Source organism: Mirounga angustirostris, unplaced genomic scaffold, assembly GCF_029215605.1.
Source record: "Mirounga angustirostris isolate CCGP_5_RB_7025 unplaced genomic scaffold, mMirAng1.0.hap1 SCAF_13, whole genome shotgun sequence".
Lineage (NCBI taxonomy): Eukaryota > Metazoa > Chordata > Mammalia > Carnivora > Phocidae > Mirounga > Mirounga angustirostris.
Window position 1 is genome coordinate 95877928 of NW_026991721.1, and position 15018 is coordinate 95892945.

At 47.5% G+C, this 15018-nt stretch overlaps 1 protein-coding gene across 2 annotated transcripts in view; it reads left to right on the forward strand.

Moving 5' to 3' along the window:
- FXYD6 (FXYD domain containing ion transport regulator 6) overlaps nt 1-15018 on the forward strand; it is a 30376-nt gene that overhangs the window by 12071 nt on the left and 3287 nt on the right. Inside the window, exons 2-6 of one of the 2 annotated variants that reach the window (XM_045894941.3) lie at nt 12373-12435; nt 13029-13064; nt 13192-13266; nt 13848-13884; nt 14639-14688. In XM_045894941.3, coding sequence (XP_045750897.2) covers nt 12378-12435; nt 13029-13064; nt 13192-13266; nt 13848-13884; nt 14639-14688 — 256 coding nt within the window. In that variant the 5' untranslated portion in view covers nt 12373-12377. Of the gene's footprint in view, nt 1-12372; nt 12436-13025; nt 13065-13191; nt 13267-13847; nt 13885-14638; nt 14689-15018 lie in introns of both variants that reach the window. The other variant, XM_045894940.3, reaches the window with a different exon arrangement.

Below are 15018 nucleotides of genomic sequence, written 5' to 3' on the forward strand. Positions count from 1 at the left end.
CAACAAAGCTGGGTTGAAGTCTAGAATCCTGTCATCTGCCAGGGGACCGCTCTTTCTCCACCTTAGATTCTTAGCCTTTAAAATGGGTTTGATGAGAGAAAGACATGTATCATATGATCTCACTGATATGAGGAATTCTTAATCGCAGGAAACAAACTGAGGGTTGCTGGAGTGGGGGGTGGGGTGGGAGGGATGGGGTGACTGGGTGATAGACACTGGGGAGGGTATGTGCTCTGGTAAGCGCTGTGAATTGTGCAAGACTGTTGAATCTCAGATCTGTACCTCTGAAACAAACAATGCAATATATGTTAAGAAAAAAAAAAAGAAGAAGAGGAAGAAGAAGGTAGCGGGAGGGGAAGAATGAAGCGGGGGAAATCGGAGGGGTAGACGAACCATGAGAGACGATGGACTCTGAAAAACAAACTGAGGGTTCTAGAGGGGAGGGGGGTGGGAGGATGGGTTAGCCTGGTGATGGGTATTAAGGAGGGCACATTCTGCATGGAGCACTGGGTGTTATGCACAAACAATGAGTCATGGAACACTTCATCTAAAACTAGTGATGTAATGTATGGGGATTAACATAAGAATAAAAAAAATAAAGAAAAAAAATAAAATGGGTTTGATGGTAATACATACCTCATAGGCTATTTATCATGATTATTATTACAACTTCTTATGCCAGTCCAGGCCCCTAGATTGTTCTTCAGGTATGGGCTTCCCATCTGAGACTTTTTAGTTCCTCACATTTCCTTCCATGGAGTTTATAGAAGGACTCTTATGTTCCAGACAGACCTCTGTTCCCAGCCCCAAACCTCCAGTTGCCAGCACCTTGCTCATTCCTACCACCGAATTCACTGCTCCCTACCACCTAGAAGTCTCCCCTGTCTTTCCTCCACCTTCCCTTTCACACTCTGGTCAAGGCTGTGCTCCAGGAAGTGTGCAGTGTTCAGTGGGCTATGTGTGAGATGCAAGGAGCCCCAGCCCTGAGCATCCCTCTTTGGGAGGTTTGTGTTCTGCAGCCCTCAGCTCCAGGGCCCCCTGGCTCATGTGCCTGGACCTGGCGTAGAGGCCAATGGGCCTAGGGGTGGGTGGGGGGTGGGCAGCGCTGCACAGAGGCGTCCAGGCAGGGAGGCTGCAGTTAGGTCTTGTAGCCATATGAGGAAGGGGGATCCTGAGCAGCTTTCCAGAAGGGGCCAAAGAGGATCAAGAATCCAACCTGTATTTTACAGAAACACATGATGAAGCTCATAGCTCTGGGTCAGTGTGGTTGGGGAGCTTCAAGGTCAGAGTTTAGGGCATCCATTTGGGGATTTGAGGCCAACTGTGTGGTCCTGGCCTGTTTCCAGGTCGCTGGTCCCAGGGGACATGAGGTGAGGGGCAGACACCCCATCCTGAAAGCAGAGAAGGAGCCAGAGGCAAGCTGGGCTCAGCAGGAAGGAATGTGGAAGAGTGCCCTCTGAGCCCTTCTAGAGACAGCTGTCAAGTAGAGGATGACTGTCCTTTTGTTCTTTTCTTTCTCTTTATTTTGGTACGTAAAACGCCAAGCAAAGAGAGCTTCAGGCCAAAGCATCCAAGATGGGAAGCAGGAAGGTGATGAGCAGTTAGACAGGAAAAGGCCTCTCTAGGTGAGGGGGGCGGTGGTTTGTGTGAGGGCCGAGGATGCCTGGTTGCCCAGGCTAAGGAGGCCTGGAAAGGCTGCCAGGGCCTGTCCCCCATCTCCAAAAGGATCTTGACACAGATCAGACAGCCTCATCCTGTTTTTCTGCCAAACAGTAAGATTTAACAATCAGTGTCTTAGGCACGTGAAGAACCCACCTCTCTGTCAGTAAATCAGACCAATTTGTTGGTGATGTTTTTTAGTCCTGGACCTTTTCTCTTTTTAGTCCTTCGCCGGCCTTAGACTGTTCAGATCTTGCCACCTGCACCAAGCTCAGCCACACGGCATAGTCAGCATAATCGGAAAGGACTTCCTGTTATTTTTTTTCTAATTTTTTTTTTGCCCTCCTGTTTTTTGCCTTCCCATGGGAGAGAGTAAGAGTTGGGCTCCGAGCCTCCTATAGGTCCTCTCTGGAGTGGATACTACTGCTCGCCTTCCGGAAGCCACCACGGCCCCCCTGAACGTCTCTGGTCAAAGGTAGTCTTCCATTGGAGAGCCAAGGAGCCTGTCAGGGGCTTTCCTCCGACCCCCTCTCATCGTTCTGGTCGCCCCCATTCCTGCCGGTGCCCTGTCTTCCTCCCTGCTGCCTCCCTGGCCTCCCGTCCTGCAAGCCTGGCCTGCCCACCTCCCAGTCCCTCCCAGACGGGAGCAGCCGACAGCTGTGTGCCCTGACCAGCTGTGTGAACTGGCTGCATCGCTGCTCTATTGGGGCCTCATCTCCTCAAATAACAAGTAAGAGCTTTCATCTCCGTCCTTCTAACCCTAGCGTGCTGTGATTCTAGCTCCATCTGGTAAACCTCACATCTTGGCTTTATCCTATTTATACACAGTGCAGTTTTCTTTTACCAGGTTTCTTTGTGGCAGATTTGGATACATCACAGGCTAAATCACGTCCCCGGGCATACAGTAAGAGTCGAGGTGAACCAGGTAGCCCAGGCGTTTTTGACACCATCAAGGGCCCCTTCCAGCATGTCCTGTCCGGAGGGGGTGGGAGGAGGGGCTCACATCTTTTTTTGGGGATCCTGCCAGGACCCAGGCCTTGGTGATCCCCCTGGGCATGTTTTCGATGGGCTGAGCCTGAAGGAAGGAAGCAGGGGAGATGCACGGGATGGATGGGCTGCGAGGCTTGAGGGGCGAGGGACAGACGGATGAGCATGAGATAATCAAGGCCCACTGTAATTTGGAGGCTGTGCACTTTACGGGGAGGTTGTTTCGGAGTTATTTTCACAATAGAACTGGGTATTCTGATCTACCTCACTGCTGCACGGAGTCAAAACTAATAGAGCATGTTGCTATATCATCAACCAGTGGCTTCTTTTTCTGAGCAGCTTTTACTCAACAATTATGTGAAATTATGTGACTCAGAATGGAAAGATAATCGCCGGAGAGACTCTTCTGATTGCTTTCTCCCGCACATGCAGAAAGCAACTGTGCAAAAGGCAGGGGGAGCAGGGGACAAAATTAACATTGAAGGGGGCTGCTGCCACCTGAAATGCCAGCATGACCGCTGTCGAGATAACGGAACATGGAAAGGAGGGGAAGAGAAACGGGTAGAAACCCGAGTTCTCTCTCACGCAGTGCCACGGAGGAAGCAAACTGTGGCTCATCCCATTTTCCAGCTGGGAAGGGTGGCCTGAAGGTTCTAGAGTTCTAGAGTGAGGAGGCTCCGGAGCCTCAGGGTAATGACCTCTCCTGAGCCCTGGTCCAGAGAGCCAGGTCCTCAGGCACCCCCACGCCGGGGCCCGGGGCCTCCCGTGCACATGGAGCCTCATGTGGCTTCCTGAACCCCCTCTTCCAGAGATGCCTCCCTCCTCTCTTCCATTTACTCCTTAGACTCTGTGGCCTGGAAACAAGAGTTGTCACTTCTGCCGCCTCTTAACCTAAGCCCCTCCTCCAGCACCCACCCTCAGCCAGCCCCAGGCTGCCCTGCATCCTTTCTGGGAGCGAGGAATGTGTGGTAACTGGGAGGGCTGGGGAGGGCGTGGGGCACCAGGAGCGGTTGTGTGGGAGGAGGCCTGTGCTGAGGTGTGGCTGGTGTAGGCCAGGCCTGGGCAGCAGCTTGGAGGAGCAGGGAGTTGGTCACTTTCCAAATCTGTAACAGTATTTATTTGAGCACACTGTAACTCGATCAGAAATGCTTTCTTCAGAACACAAAGACTGGTCTTTACTCTTCAGCTTGGCATTCGAGATCCTCTGCCATCTGACTTATCACAGTTCTTGCCATCCACCCCTCATGCTTTACTCAACAAGACTGTTCACTGTTTGGAAGGTAGCTTACTCTAGAAATGGCACATACTTGGCAGATTTCTGTCCCAGCCCCATCCTGTGCTTCGCAGGCATTACTAATGGCTGAGGCCCTCTTTCCTGATGGACCTCGTTCAGAGTCCTTCTGAGGTAGGCCCTTCAGGCCACCACCGTTGAATGAAGTGCCTTGAGGGTCAACTTGAACTGAGCTTAGAACTTGAACTGAGTACTGTTTGTTTTCCCTGCCTTCCATTTTCCCTTCTGTCTGCCTTGGCTCATGCTATTAATTTAGTCTGCCAGAATGCCCTGAGTTTCTCTCTCCTTGTCCCTCTCCATCAAAAATCCCATCCTCCTTTCAAGGTCCAGCTGAAATGTCACCTCCTCCGTGGGAACGTCCCAGGTTCCCTGTTGTATTCCCTGCTCCCCCTTTCCCTGCCCCGACAGACTCTCCTTTGTAGTCTCTACCTCTGCCTCTCGTGGAGCTCTCTTCACCCTTGCTGATGTATCAGAGCCCTCTGCTTCCAAACCCCGCCAGTCCTTCGAAGCTGAGGCTATGTCTTGTTTACCCGTTTATCCTTTGCAGAGCCCAGAAGTGCATGCCCCTTTCTAGGATTCAGTGTGTGTTTGTAGGATGGACTTGAACCTGAGCATCCATGGAAGGGATTTGGGGCAGTTGAGGGAAAAGCACAGCAGTGACTAGTGCCCTGGAACCCTTGACATGTATCGTTCCTGCTCCCAGGAGGGGCCAAAAACCCCTCTCCTGGCTAGCAGCCAATCCCAGCTGCTGTCCCCATCCACAGGGAGGGCATTACATGAAGGCTGGAATACCGGAGGTAGGTCAGCATTACTAGGATCACCCCTGAGTCTGTCCACCGGAAGGGTGAAATGAAAACGTTTTCAGAGACACAAAAACCGAGTTTGTAACCAATAGATTTTCATTGAAGAAAATTCTAGAAAGATGTTCTTCAGGAGTAAAGAAAATGTCCTGATGAATGGCTAAGATTCAAAAAGAATCATGAAGAAATCAGTTAGTAAATATGTTGTATTAGTTATCTTGTGCAGCATAACAAATGAGCCCCAAACAAGAGCATTCGTTCTCTCGTACGGTTTCTGAGGTCAGGAATGAGGGAGCAGCTTGGCTGCGTGGTTCTGCTCTGAGTCACTAACGAGGTTGCAGTCAGGCTGTCAGCCAGGGGGGCAATCAAGTGGAAGCTGGAGGATCAGCCTCCAAGCTCACTTAAGTGGTTCGTGGCAGGTCTACTTCCTAGTGGGCTTTTGGGCTGAGGTCCTCAGTTCTCTGCCATGTGGGCCTCTCCACAGGGATGGCTGAGTATCCTTAAGACATGGCAGGTGATTTTTCCCTAAGAACAAGCAATCTGAGAGAGAGAGAGAGAGAGAGGAAAGAAAGCCATGGTGCCTTTTGTAATCCAGTATCCGGAAGTGAGATATCAGTTCCGTGTTTTATGGGCCACAGGGTGCAGTGTGGAAGGGCTATACAAGGCTGTCAATATGAGGGGGTACTGGGGACCATCTTGAAGGCTGGCTACCATGCATGTGGGTAAATCTAAATGAACATGTTTCCATGAAACATAAATATTAATATCCATGTCATAGAATTATAAAAAGAACGGATAGTTTTACAATAATAGCATACCTATTAGGAGAGAGGTGATTTGTGTTTTTGTATTTTTTCAGGAAGGGTATTATGCCTAGTAACTCTGATACCTTTTAATGTTAGACTTTCTAAGTCTTTGTTAAATACTGTCTTAGTCTGCTTGGGCTGCTGTAACAGAGTACCATAGACTAGGTGACTTATAAATAACAGAAATTTATTTCTCACAGTTCTAGAGGCTGGAAGTCCAAGGTCAAGATGCTGGCAAATTTAGTGTCTGATGAGAGCCTGCTTCCTGATTCATAGATGACCCATCTTCTCACTGAGGCCCTGACTTGGTGGGAGAGGGGAGAGAGCTCTCTATTATAAGGGCACTAATGCCGTTCATGAGGGCTCCCCCTCACGACCTAATCACCTCCCAAAGGCCCATCTCTAAATACATCACATTGAGAATTAGGTCTCAATACAGGAATCTGGGGGACACAAACATTCGGTCTATAGCAAACACACATGCAAAATTCCAAAGGTAACCATTAAGCGACTAGAAATAGCTTGTGTAATTTCTCAACCGGTAGAGGGAGATAGTAAATAAGAAAGAAAGAAAAAAATCAATCAATTGGAAAAAAAAAAAAGTCCAAAGAGAAACAAATCAGACCAAATGTATCAATAGTCACAATAAAGTTAAAAGGGATAAACTTGTTAATAGAAGTTATCAGGTGGAATTTTAAAAAAATGTAGGTTTTTGCCATTTATAAGATGATAAAATGCACAGAGATCACATAAGGACACAGGAAGGTAGAAAGTGAAACAATTTAAGACAGAGAGAGGATCACTATATATTCGGAAAAGATCCAACTCACAGGACAATTTAACAATTTTAAACTCTCTGTTAGAATATTGTAAGATTGTAAGAAACACAGGGATAAATATATAAATCCTTCCTCACAGAGGTAGCTTTTAAAGACCTATCTCCATTTTTGATAGCCCAAACAGTCAAAAAGAATAAGAAAATATATAGAAATTTAAACAACACAGTTAATCTTAATTTGATGGGCACATAGAACCCTCTTCCCAAGAATGAATTCACAGTCTTCTAATAAATGGAATATAATTTAAAAAATAACTAACCATATCATAGGTCGATAAATTTCGAGGCATCTCCATCCTCAGACCATGTTCTCTGACCACAGTGCACTTTAGTTAGAAGTCGATTACAAAAGTAAATTAAAAAATCACTATGCTTTTGGGCATTTAACATACACGCTGCTTAGTAATGCTGGGGCCAAAAAAAAATTATAGTGCAAATTTAAAATACTAAGAACTAAACGATAATCCCAAAACCACATTTCAAAACTCATGTGTTGGGGTGAAAGTGGCACTTTATAGGGGGTTATAGTCTTAGATGTTTAGATAACAAGAAAGGCTAATTATTTATGAATAAGTAGGTATCCATCGTAAGAAGATAAATATAAAGAAAGAATAATAAAGTCAAAGAACACATAAGGGCAGAATGAAGGGCAATTTAAAACACAGTAGAGAGGATCAGCAAAACCAAGAGCAGGTTCTTAAAAAGACATGAAATAGGTGAATATCTAGTGGAGATGATGAAGAAAAAAGAGTCGTCACAAATAAACAATGTTAGGAATGCAAAAAAAAGACATAACCACAGATCCAACAGAAATTAGTGGTTTCTAAGGATAAATAGAAAATACTATAAACAACTTTATAAAGAAGAAAAGAGCAAATTGCTATAAAAATTATACTCATTAAATATATTCAAGAAGAGAAATCTGAGGAGTGTCATGGCCATTAATGAATTGAAAAGGCAATTGAAAATCCTCCTGCAAAGAAAAGACCGAGTCAGATGATTTCACAATTTCGTGCTACCAGACGTTCAGAGAATAGGTTATTTCAGTCTTCTGCAAACTCTTCCAGGGAATAGCAAGAGAGGAAACACTTGTTCTGTGAGGCCAGGACCACCATGATACCCAAACAAGGCAAGGCCAATACAATAAAATAAAAATTGCAGCCCAATCTTACTCTTGCACCTTAATGCAAAAATCCTAAACAAAATCTCAGCAAACCAAATCCATCAGTTTACTAAGAAGACAATACCTTGGTTTTATCCCAGCAATGCAAGGGTGATTTGACATTAGATAATCCAGGCACATAATTTCTTTCATTGATAGATTAAAGGTTAAAAGCTGTAGATGTAGAACACTCATTTGTAATTAATGTAAAACAGAAACATCTTGGAAAACCAGGATGAGAGGGGAACTTATAAAACATTAGAAGAAATCTATTTAAAATCCATAATTCCCTTCTTTTGATGGCTGAATAATATTTCATTGTATTTATGCCACATTTTCTTTATCATTCCTCACCATGCACACAAAAGGTAATTATGTGAGGTGGTGGAGGTGTTAACTAATCTTATTGTGGCAATATTTTGCAGCATAAACATGCATCAAAGAAATCATCACACCTTAAACCTAACACATTGTTAGGTGTCACATCACAGTAAAGCTGGGAAGAATTAAAAATAAACACACACAAAAATGAAATACAAGTAAAAAATAAAACCAGTAACAAGGCGGGGTGTGTGTGTGTGTTTCCAGTATTCCTGCTTCTATTCTACATTTTACAGTAATGTCTGGCAGGACATAAGAAATAAAAATCAACAGGGTTCATCAGCAAAGGGGAAACAGTACTGTATCATTTGCAGATGATATGTCAGCAGAGAAAACCTAAAGGAATCTACAGGTAAATTATTAGAAATAATAAGAGAGTTTAGTGAGATTATTGGATTCAAGATCAATATGTACAAATCAATTGCCTTTCTCTGTACCTACAAAAATTAGAAAACACACACAAGAGATAGCATTTAAAATAGCAATAAGAAGCATAAGGCACCCAGGAATAAATCTAATAGAAGATGTGCAAGACCAATATGAAAGCATTTACAAAACCATTATAAGACATTAAAAAGGATACAAACCAATGAAAAGATGTATTTATGGATAAGGAGACTCAAGATTCCACGGATGCTGTTTCTCCCCGGGTGGTTCTACGCATAGATCCCTTGCAATGACAATGAGAACCCCAACAGTGTTAGATGAATTTGACAGGCGATTCTAAAATTTCTGTGTAAGAGCAAAAGACCAAAAATAGGGAGGATATTCCTGAAGGAAGAGGGGAAGAGGAAGAGAAGTAAGAGGAAAATGAAGAGGGGAATTTCTTCTACCACATGGGCAGATTGCTATCAGGCTGTACCAGTTGAGACACGGATTCTGATGAAGGAGCAGACAAATGGACCAATAGATCAAAAGAGGAATCGCAGAAACAGACACACACCTGAGTAGAAACCAGGTATACGACGGAAGTGGCAGGACACATCCGGAGGAAAGGGAGGATGGGTTGCCAACAGAGTGCCAGGACAGCTAGTAAAAATTAGATCCCTACCTCATGCCTTACATGAACACCAGTTCTGGGTGGAATAAAGATTTCAGTGTAAGAGACAAAGCTGTAAAATGTCCAGAAGAAAATTCTTTTCTGACTCAGGCAGACAAAGAATATCTTCCACGGGACACACACAAAAAATCATCGCATTCAATTACATTAGCATTAAGACATTCTGGTCATGGAAAGACAGCAACAAAAGATGAAAAGACAAGCCACTAATTGGGAAGGGACATTGGCAGTACTTAATGACAAAGATTTTATATCCAGAATAATAAGTGGATAATACTAATCATGTCAACCCACTTGAAGAAAATGAGCCAAAGACATGAAAGACACATCACTGATGAAGAAAGAGGAATGGCAAATAAACAGAAGCCCAGCTCCATTACTCAGTGATCAAATTAAGACCACATTTTGCACCTCTATATTGGCGGAAATTATGTAGTCTGGCAATATCAAGCATTGTTATGGATGCAGAGTAATAGGGATAGTCGTGCAGCTGGTGGGATGTGGAAACGGGCATGACCACTTTGGAAAACAGTTTGCAAGTATTCTGTAAGGTGGACGATTTGCATACCGTACAGCCCAGTGACCTCCCTCCTTGGCCTGTCTCTAGAACATACATTTTCCTACTGCAGAGTGACCCCTTCATGGGCCTAGCCCTTTTATTTTAAAAAGGGAAACTATAGGGGCACCTGGGTGGCTCAGCAGGGAGCCTTCTTCTCCCTCTCCTCCCCACTTGTGCTCTCTCTCTCTCTCTCAAATAAATAAATAAATCTTTTAAAAAAATAAAAGGAAACTAGAAAATGTCAGAGGTCATCATTCATTTTAAGGTTAACTGTTTTGCAATGTTGTTCCTGGCATATGTGAATATATATTTGCAATGGGTTCCAATGTAAAAAAGCATTTCATATGAAAATGATGGCAAAGAATTTGAAAAAGAGTGTCTTGCATGTTTGCCCTGGGCAGCATGCAGAAAAATGTGCACAGCTGCATTATTTACAATCACACAAAATGGGAAAAACAAAAAAGATATCGGCTGACAGGAGCATGGACAGGATAATTAACCTGCATAATGGGATGCTACACAACTTCAGAAATGCATAAACTATGGTCACATGTCATAATGGGTGAATCTTAGAAACATCATATGAACCAAAAAAGCCAGTCCCGGGAGACTGTAAACAACATAATGTCATAATTACAAAGCTCAAAACTCCACTAAACACCATCTTATTATTATGTGCATGATAAATAGATTTCTAAGGAGAAGAGCAGGAGGGATGCCCATGCGATGGATTATTACTCAGCCATAAAAAGGGATGAAGTTCTGACATCTGACATTGATGAACCTTGGAAAACGTGATGCTCAGTGAAAGAAGCCAGATACCAAAAGCCACATATTGTACAATGGTACAATTCTTTTACATAAAGTAAGAACAGGCAAATCCACAGAGACAGAAAGTAGATCAGAGGTTGTCAGAGCCTGGGAGGGGCTGGGGAGGGCAGAATGGGAGTGACTGCTGACGGGGACGGGGTTTCTTTTTGGGGTGATGAATGTGTTCTCGAATTAGTGATGGTGGTTGCACAGTTTTGTGCATATACTAAAAAGCACTGAAGTGTACACTTTTAAATGAGTTTTATGGTATGTGAATTATGTGTTAATTTTTAAAAAATGTCTTTGGGGCGCCTGGGTGGCTCAGTCGGTTAAGCATCCGGCTCTTGGTTTTGGCTCAGATCATGATCTCAGGGTCCCAGGATCGAGCCCTGCGTGGGGAGTCTGCTGGAGATTCTCTCTCTCTCTCTCTCTCCCTCTGCCTGCCTCCCCACTCCTGTGCTTTCTCTCTCTCAAATAAATACATAAATCTTAAAAAAAAAAAAAGTCTTTGAAGAAGAACAAGGGAGTGATGACAAATGTATGGATATCTGTTGTTCAGGATCCTGTTCACCTGTGGGAATGAGGCAGGGGGATGGGCTGGAGGAAAGTACAGGCGTACTGTTGGAGGAAATGCAGCAGGTGTTTGTAAAGGTCTTGTTCTTACGTTATGGGTGTTCATCTTATTACTCTGCTCCGTTATATGTGTGTGCTACATATATTTTTATACATATAAAGTCTGTAAACTTGAAAAGAATTACAAATATTAGATGAGATGGCATTAGAAGCAAAGCACTGCCTTTTGATTGATACTCACTTCCCGAGTGGCCGCCTCCAAGTCCACGGCTGTGCCTCAGGGGGACTCTGGATGCAGCTGACCTCTGGTGGCCGAGAGGTGCAGTGCACCTGGGGCTGCTCGCCTGGGGCCGGGAACGTCATAGGGGCGATCCCTCAGAGCAAGCATGGTCTGGCCACCCGATACCAGTCCAGGGGTCAGGCCACTGCCCGTGTCACCCCCTGGATAAAGGGCGGACAGCCTCGTGCTTTCCTGGCTTGGGGTTTTCCCCTGCTTTTCCTTGCTGGCTCTTCACCACACTTCCTTAAGCCCAGGCGTGAGGTGTGTGTAACCCCACTAAAATCTATCCCGGGAAGGGACCATCTGGCCACCTTCTGCCTCCATCCAGATGGCCCATCCTGGGGTCCCTGGCCGCAGAGACAGGGGCTTGATGAGCTCACGAGCAGAAGTTCAGGGAAGGTGAGAGGTGAGGGCGCTGAGGTTCCGAGAACCAGCCTTGGTTTGAGCAAACCGCCTTTCTGGAGAATTATGAACTAATCCTGTGGGAGGTGTTGGCTCGGGCACGTTAGAGGTGAGGGTGTCAGGGGTAACTGAAGGAGAGCTGTCAGCATTTCAGGGGTTCCCGTATGGAGACCAGTAATCAGCAGGACTCCCGCCCCACGTGGCTGGCTGGGCTGGGGAGGCATTCGCTTACCTGCCCCATTTAATCTCATGGAAGAACAACTTCTGCCGGTGGGTGTTGGCTGTGGGGACCCGGGCCAGGAAGTGCCAGACATCTTAAGTGAACTGGGGGTGGCCACGGCAGGATGGCCTGGAGACAGGGGTGCAGCTGGGGTCATTACCAAAGCCCTTGGGGTCTTCTGGCTCCCGCATGGGAGAGGCAGTGTGGTGGAGGGCTTCCTGAGCTGGGTGAGGACCTGGCCTCCATTGCTCACCATCATGGGTGTCATTTATCCTCTTCAGGCTCAGGTTCTTCACCTGCAGAATGGGTCAGTCATCGTGCGTGCAGATGGCATGGATTCCCTTGTAGTCACTGAATGATTGCCCGCGGAGCCCTCTGTAAGAGTCAGTAAATGGTAGCAGCTTCTGCTGTCTCGCTTGAACTCTCACCGTGCGGAGAGTACTCAGTATAGGGCTGGGAGCCCAACTCAGCCCCCCTGCTCAGGCTGAGGGTTGGAGTGGGGAGTCTCCCATGCAGAGAATGACTTTTCCTCCTCCATCCCCAGACACCATGGAGGTGGTGCTGATCTTCCTGTGCAGCCTGCTGGCTCCCACCGTCCTGGCCAGTGGTAAGTACCCCTCCAGGTCCTGGCCCTTTGGGACCGTAGGGCTGGGGGGCTCTCAGATTCGACATGGCTGATCAGCGACTTCCCTGCCCCCACTTTAGTCAGCAGAGAAGGTGCTAGAAGGCAGCAGGTGTCCCCAGACCCTACGCCAGGCTGCCCACCTCTTCCCACAGGGCCCGACAGGCTCTGCTTTCAGCCCTCAAGCCCTCCACGTCCCTGTAGACTTTTGGCCGGAACCTGGGAGCCAGGCCTACTCTGAATTCTGGCCTGGTACAAGTCACATGTCCTTCCTTCTTTCTCTGCTTCCCCATGTGTAACAAGAGGGTGGCAGACCCTGCCGTGGGGGGTGATGTGAGAATACAAAGGGTGCCGATGCGCTGTGGAGGCAGAATCTCACTGGGGCTCTGACAGTACCCCCCCCCCCGCTCTCAGGCGGGCCCTCGCCCTCCGTACTTCCCCAGGCATCTCTGCTTAATGGGCCCTCCTCCGCAGGCGTCCCTTTGTGGGAAGTGAGGTTTGTGAGGCTTGGGGGAGGTTCTGGAACCACAGGTGTCGCTGTCTTTCTCTTACCCACACTTGTTTGTTTTTTTCAGCAGCTGAGCAGGAGAAAGAAAAGGACCCTTTTCATTATGGTGAGCAGTGATGGGAACTCTGGGTGGGGAGGGGGGTGCAGCCCTGGCCCCCCGGGGAGGCGGAGGGTGAGGCACACCCCTCCCCGTCTTCTTTCCCTTCCATCTCTCCCCCTTGCTCCTTTGGCAGACTACCAGACGCTGAGGATTGGGGGATTGGTGTTTGCCGTGGTTCTCTTCTCGGTGGGGATTCTCCTTATCCTGAGTAAGTTCTGGACACTGTTCCCTGTCCACTCTGTAAGCTGCTAAGCAGGTGGAGAACGGTGTCAGAGCCCTGCCATGCTCTCCCTGGGAGAGGGGAGGAGACTGTCCATTCTCCCTGTTATCTCTAGGACCTAATACAGCGCGGGACACATAGTAAATACTCAGTTAAACAGTCAAGAATGAACAAAATAAATGCTTGATGAAAACCAGCGGGTAATAAGAAGAGGCAGAGTAGCTCTCCCGGTGCTGTGTCCGGGAGGCATACGTGGGGGAGAGTCACAGGAGATAGGGGATGTCCTCAAAGTGCTCCCAGGGAGCTGCCCTGTGTTTGTCTTTCCCACATGAGCCTGGGCTGCACGGAGCCCCGTGCACTTGTCTGATCAAACAGACTGTGGTAGGGTGTCATCAAAGCCGCTGAATGTTGAACCTTGGCCTCAGAAGAACCCTACTCCGACAGAGGATTGCTGCATGTAGCTGTGCTTTTTATGTAGTCCACATGGTGGCCCTGCTGTGGTCAAGCCGGGAGCATGACCTTGAGCTCCAGCCGGGAGCATGACCTTGGGTGGTTTCTTTGCCTTTCAGGTCGCAGATGCAAATGCAGTTTCAATCAGAAGCCCCGGTAAGGATGCTGTGTCTGTGGACATCTGAGGTGACATTAGGAGGGGACAGGGAAGGCCCCCTGGTGTGTGAGCCCAAATGAGTGTTCTTTTGGATTCTAATCCCAGAAAGAGGCCATGTTGGGAGTAGATGTTTTGAAGATTGCCAGGCATATATTCTGGGACAAAGGAGAGGTCAAAATGTCGAGGGTTAGCCCCTCCTTTCTTCTGATGTACACTGGGAAGGGGGGTAGGCCAGAAGGTGCTGGACTCTTGTCTGGAGGCCCTTGAGACAGTTGGGCTTGGGAGAAGGGAAGCAGAGGGCCTCAGAGCTTCTCGGGAGGTCCTCCTCTCTTCAGGACCTGGGACACTGTCTCTGCTTGTCACCTGTTCATGGGGCTCTTTGGCTGAGTAGAAGCTTGGGCTCCCGGTCATTCACCCCCCACCCATAAAGGGCATACCCCATTAGTCCACTACAAAAACCAGGGGTAGCACTGGACCTCAGAAGTCCGAAGTCTGGCGGGACGCACCCCAAGCCCCCAGGCGCCCTAAGCCACTCCTTCCCAGCACTTAGCTGTCTCGAGGGCCAACACTGAAGGGTACCTGTGAGTTCCCCTGACACTTGCACCCTTTAGTCCCAACTTCTCCTGCTGCCTCTTGGTGGAGAGTGCGCCAGCCCTCCAGTGACTCGGAGGGGATGGACCCAGACAGCCGTGCGCGGCGAGGAGAGTGGGTTCGCCGTGCAGGCCACTAACGGGAGGGCTGTGACTCTTGCAGGGCTCCAGGGGATGAGGAGGCCCAGGTGGAGAACCTCATCACTGCAAATGGTAACTGTCATGACCACCAGCCCGGGTGGAATAGAAGTAATTGGGGAGGGTCCTCATATAGCTCAGGGAGGGATGGTTGTCTGACACCACGGCCTCGCCAGAGCTCACCAGATGTGCTCCCATGTCTGTGCTCCCTCGCCTCCACCAAACAGGCTACGACTCGTGACAGCCACTGTGTATAAGGCATCTGCTTTGTCTGGGACACCATCCCAAGCGCTTTATAGACCCCACTTCACGTGCACACAGCCTGGTGGTGTAGACATCGCTACTGCATTTTATAACGGAGGGACCCAGGAAAGTTAAGGAATGTGCTAAATTCCTATAACCAGC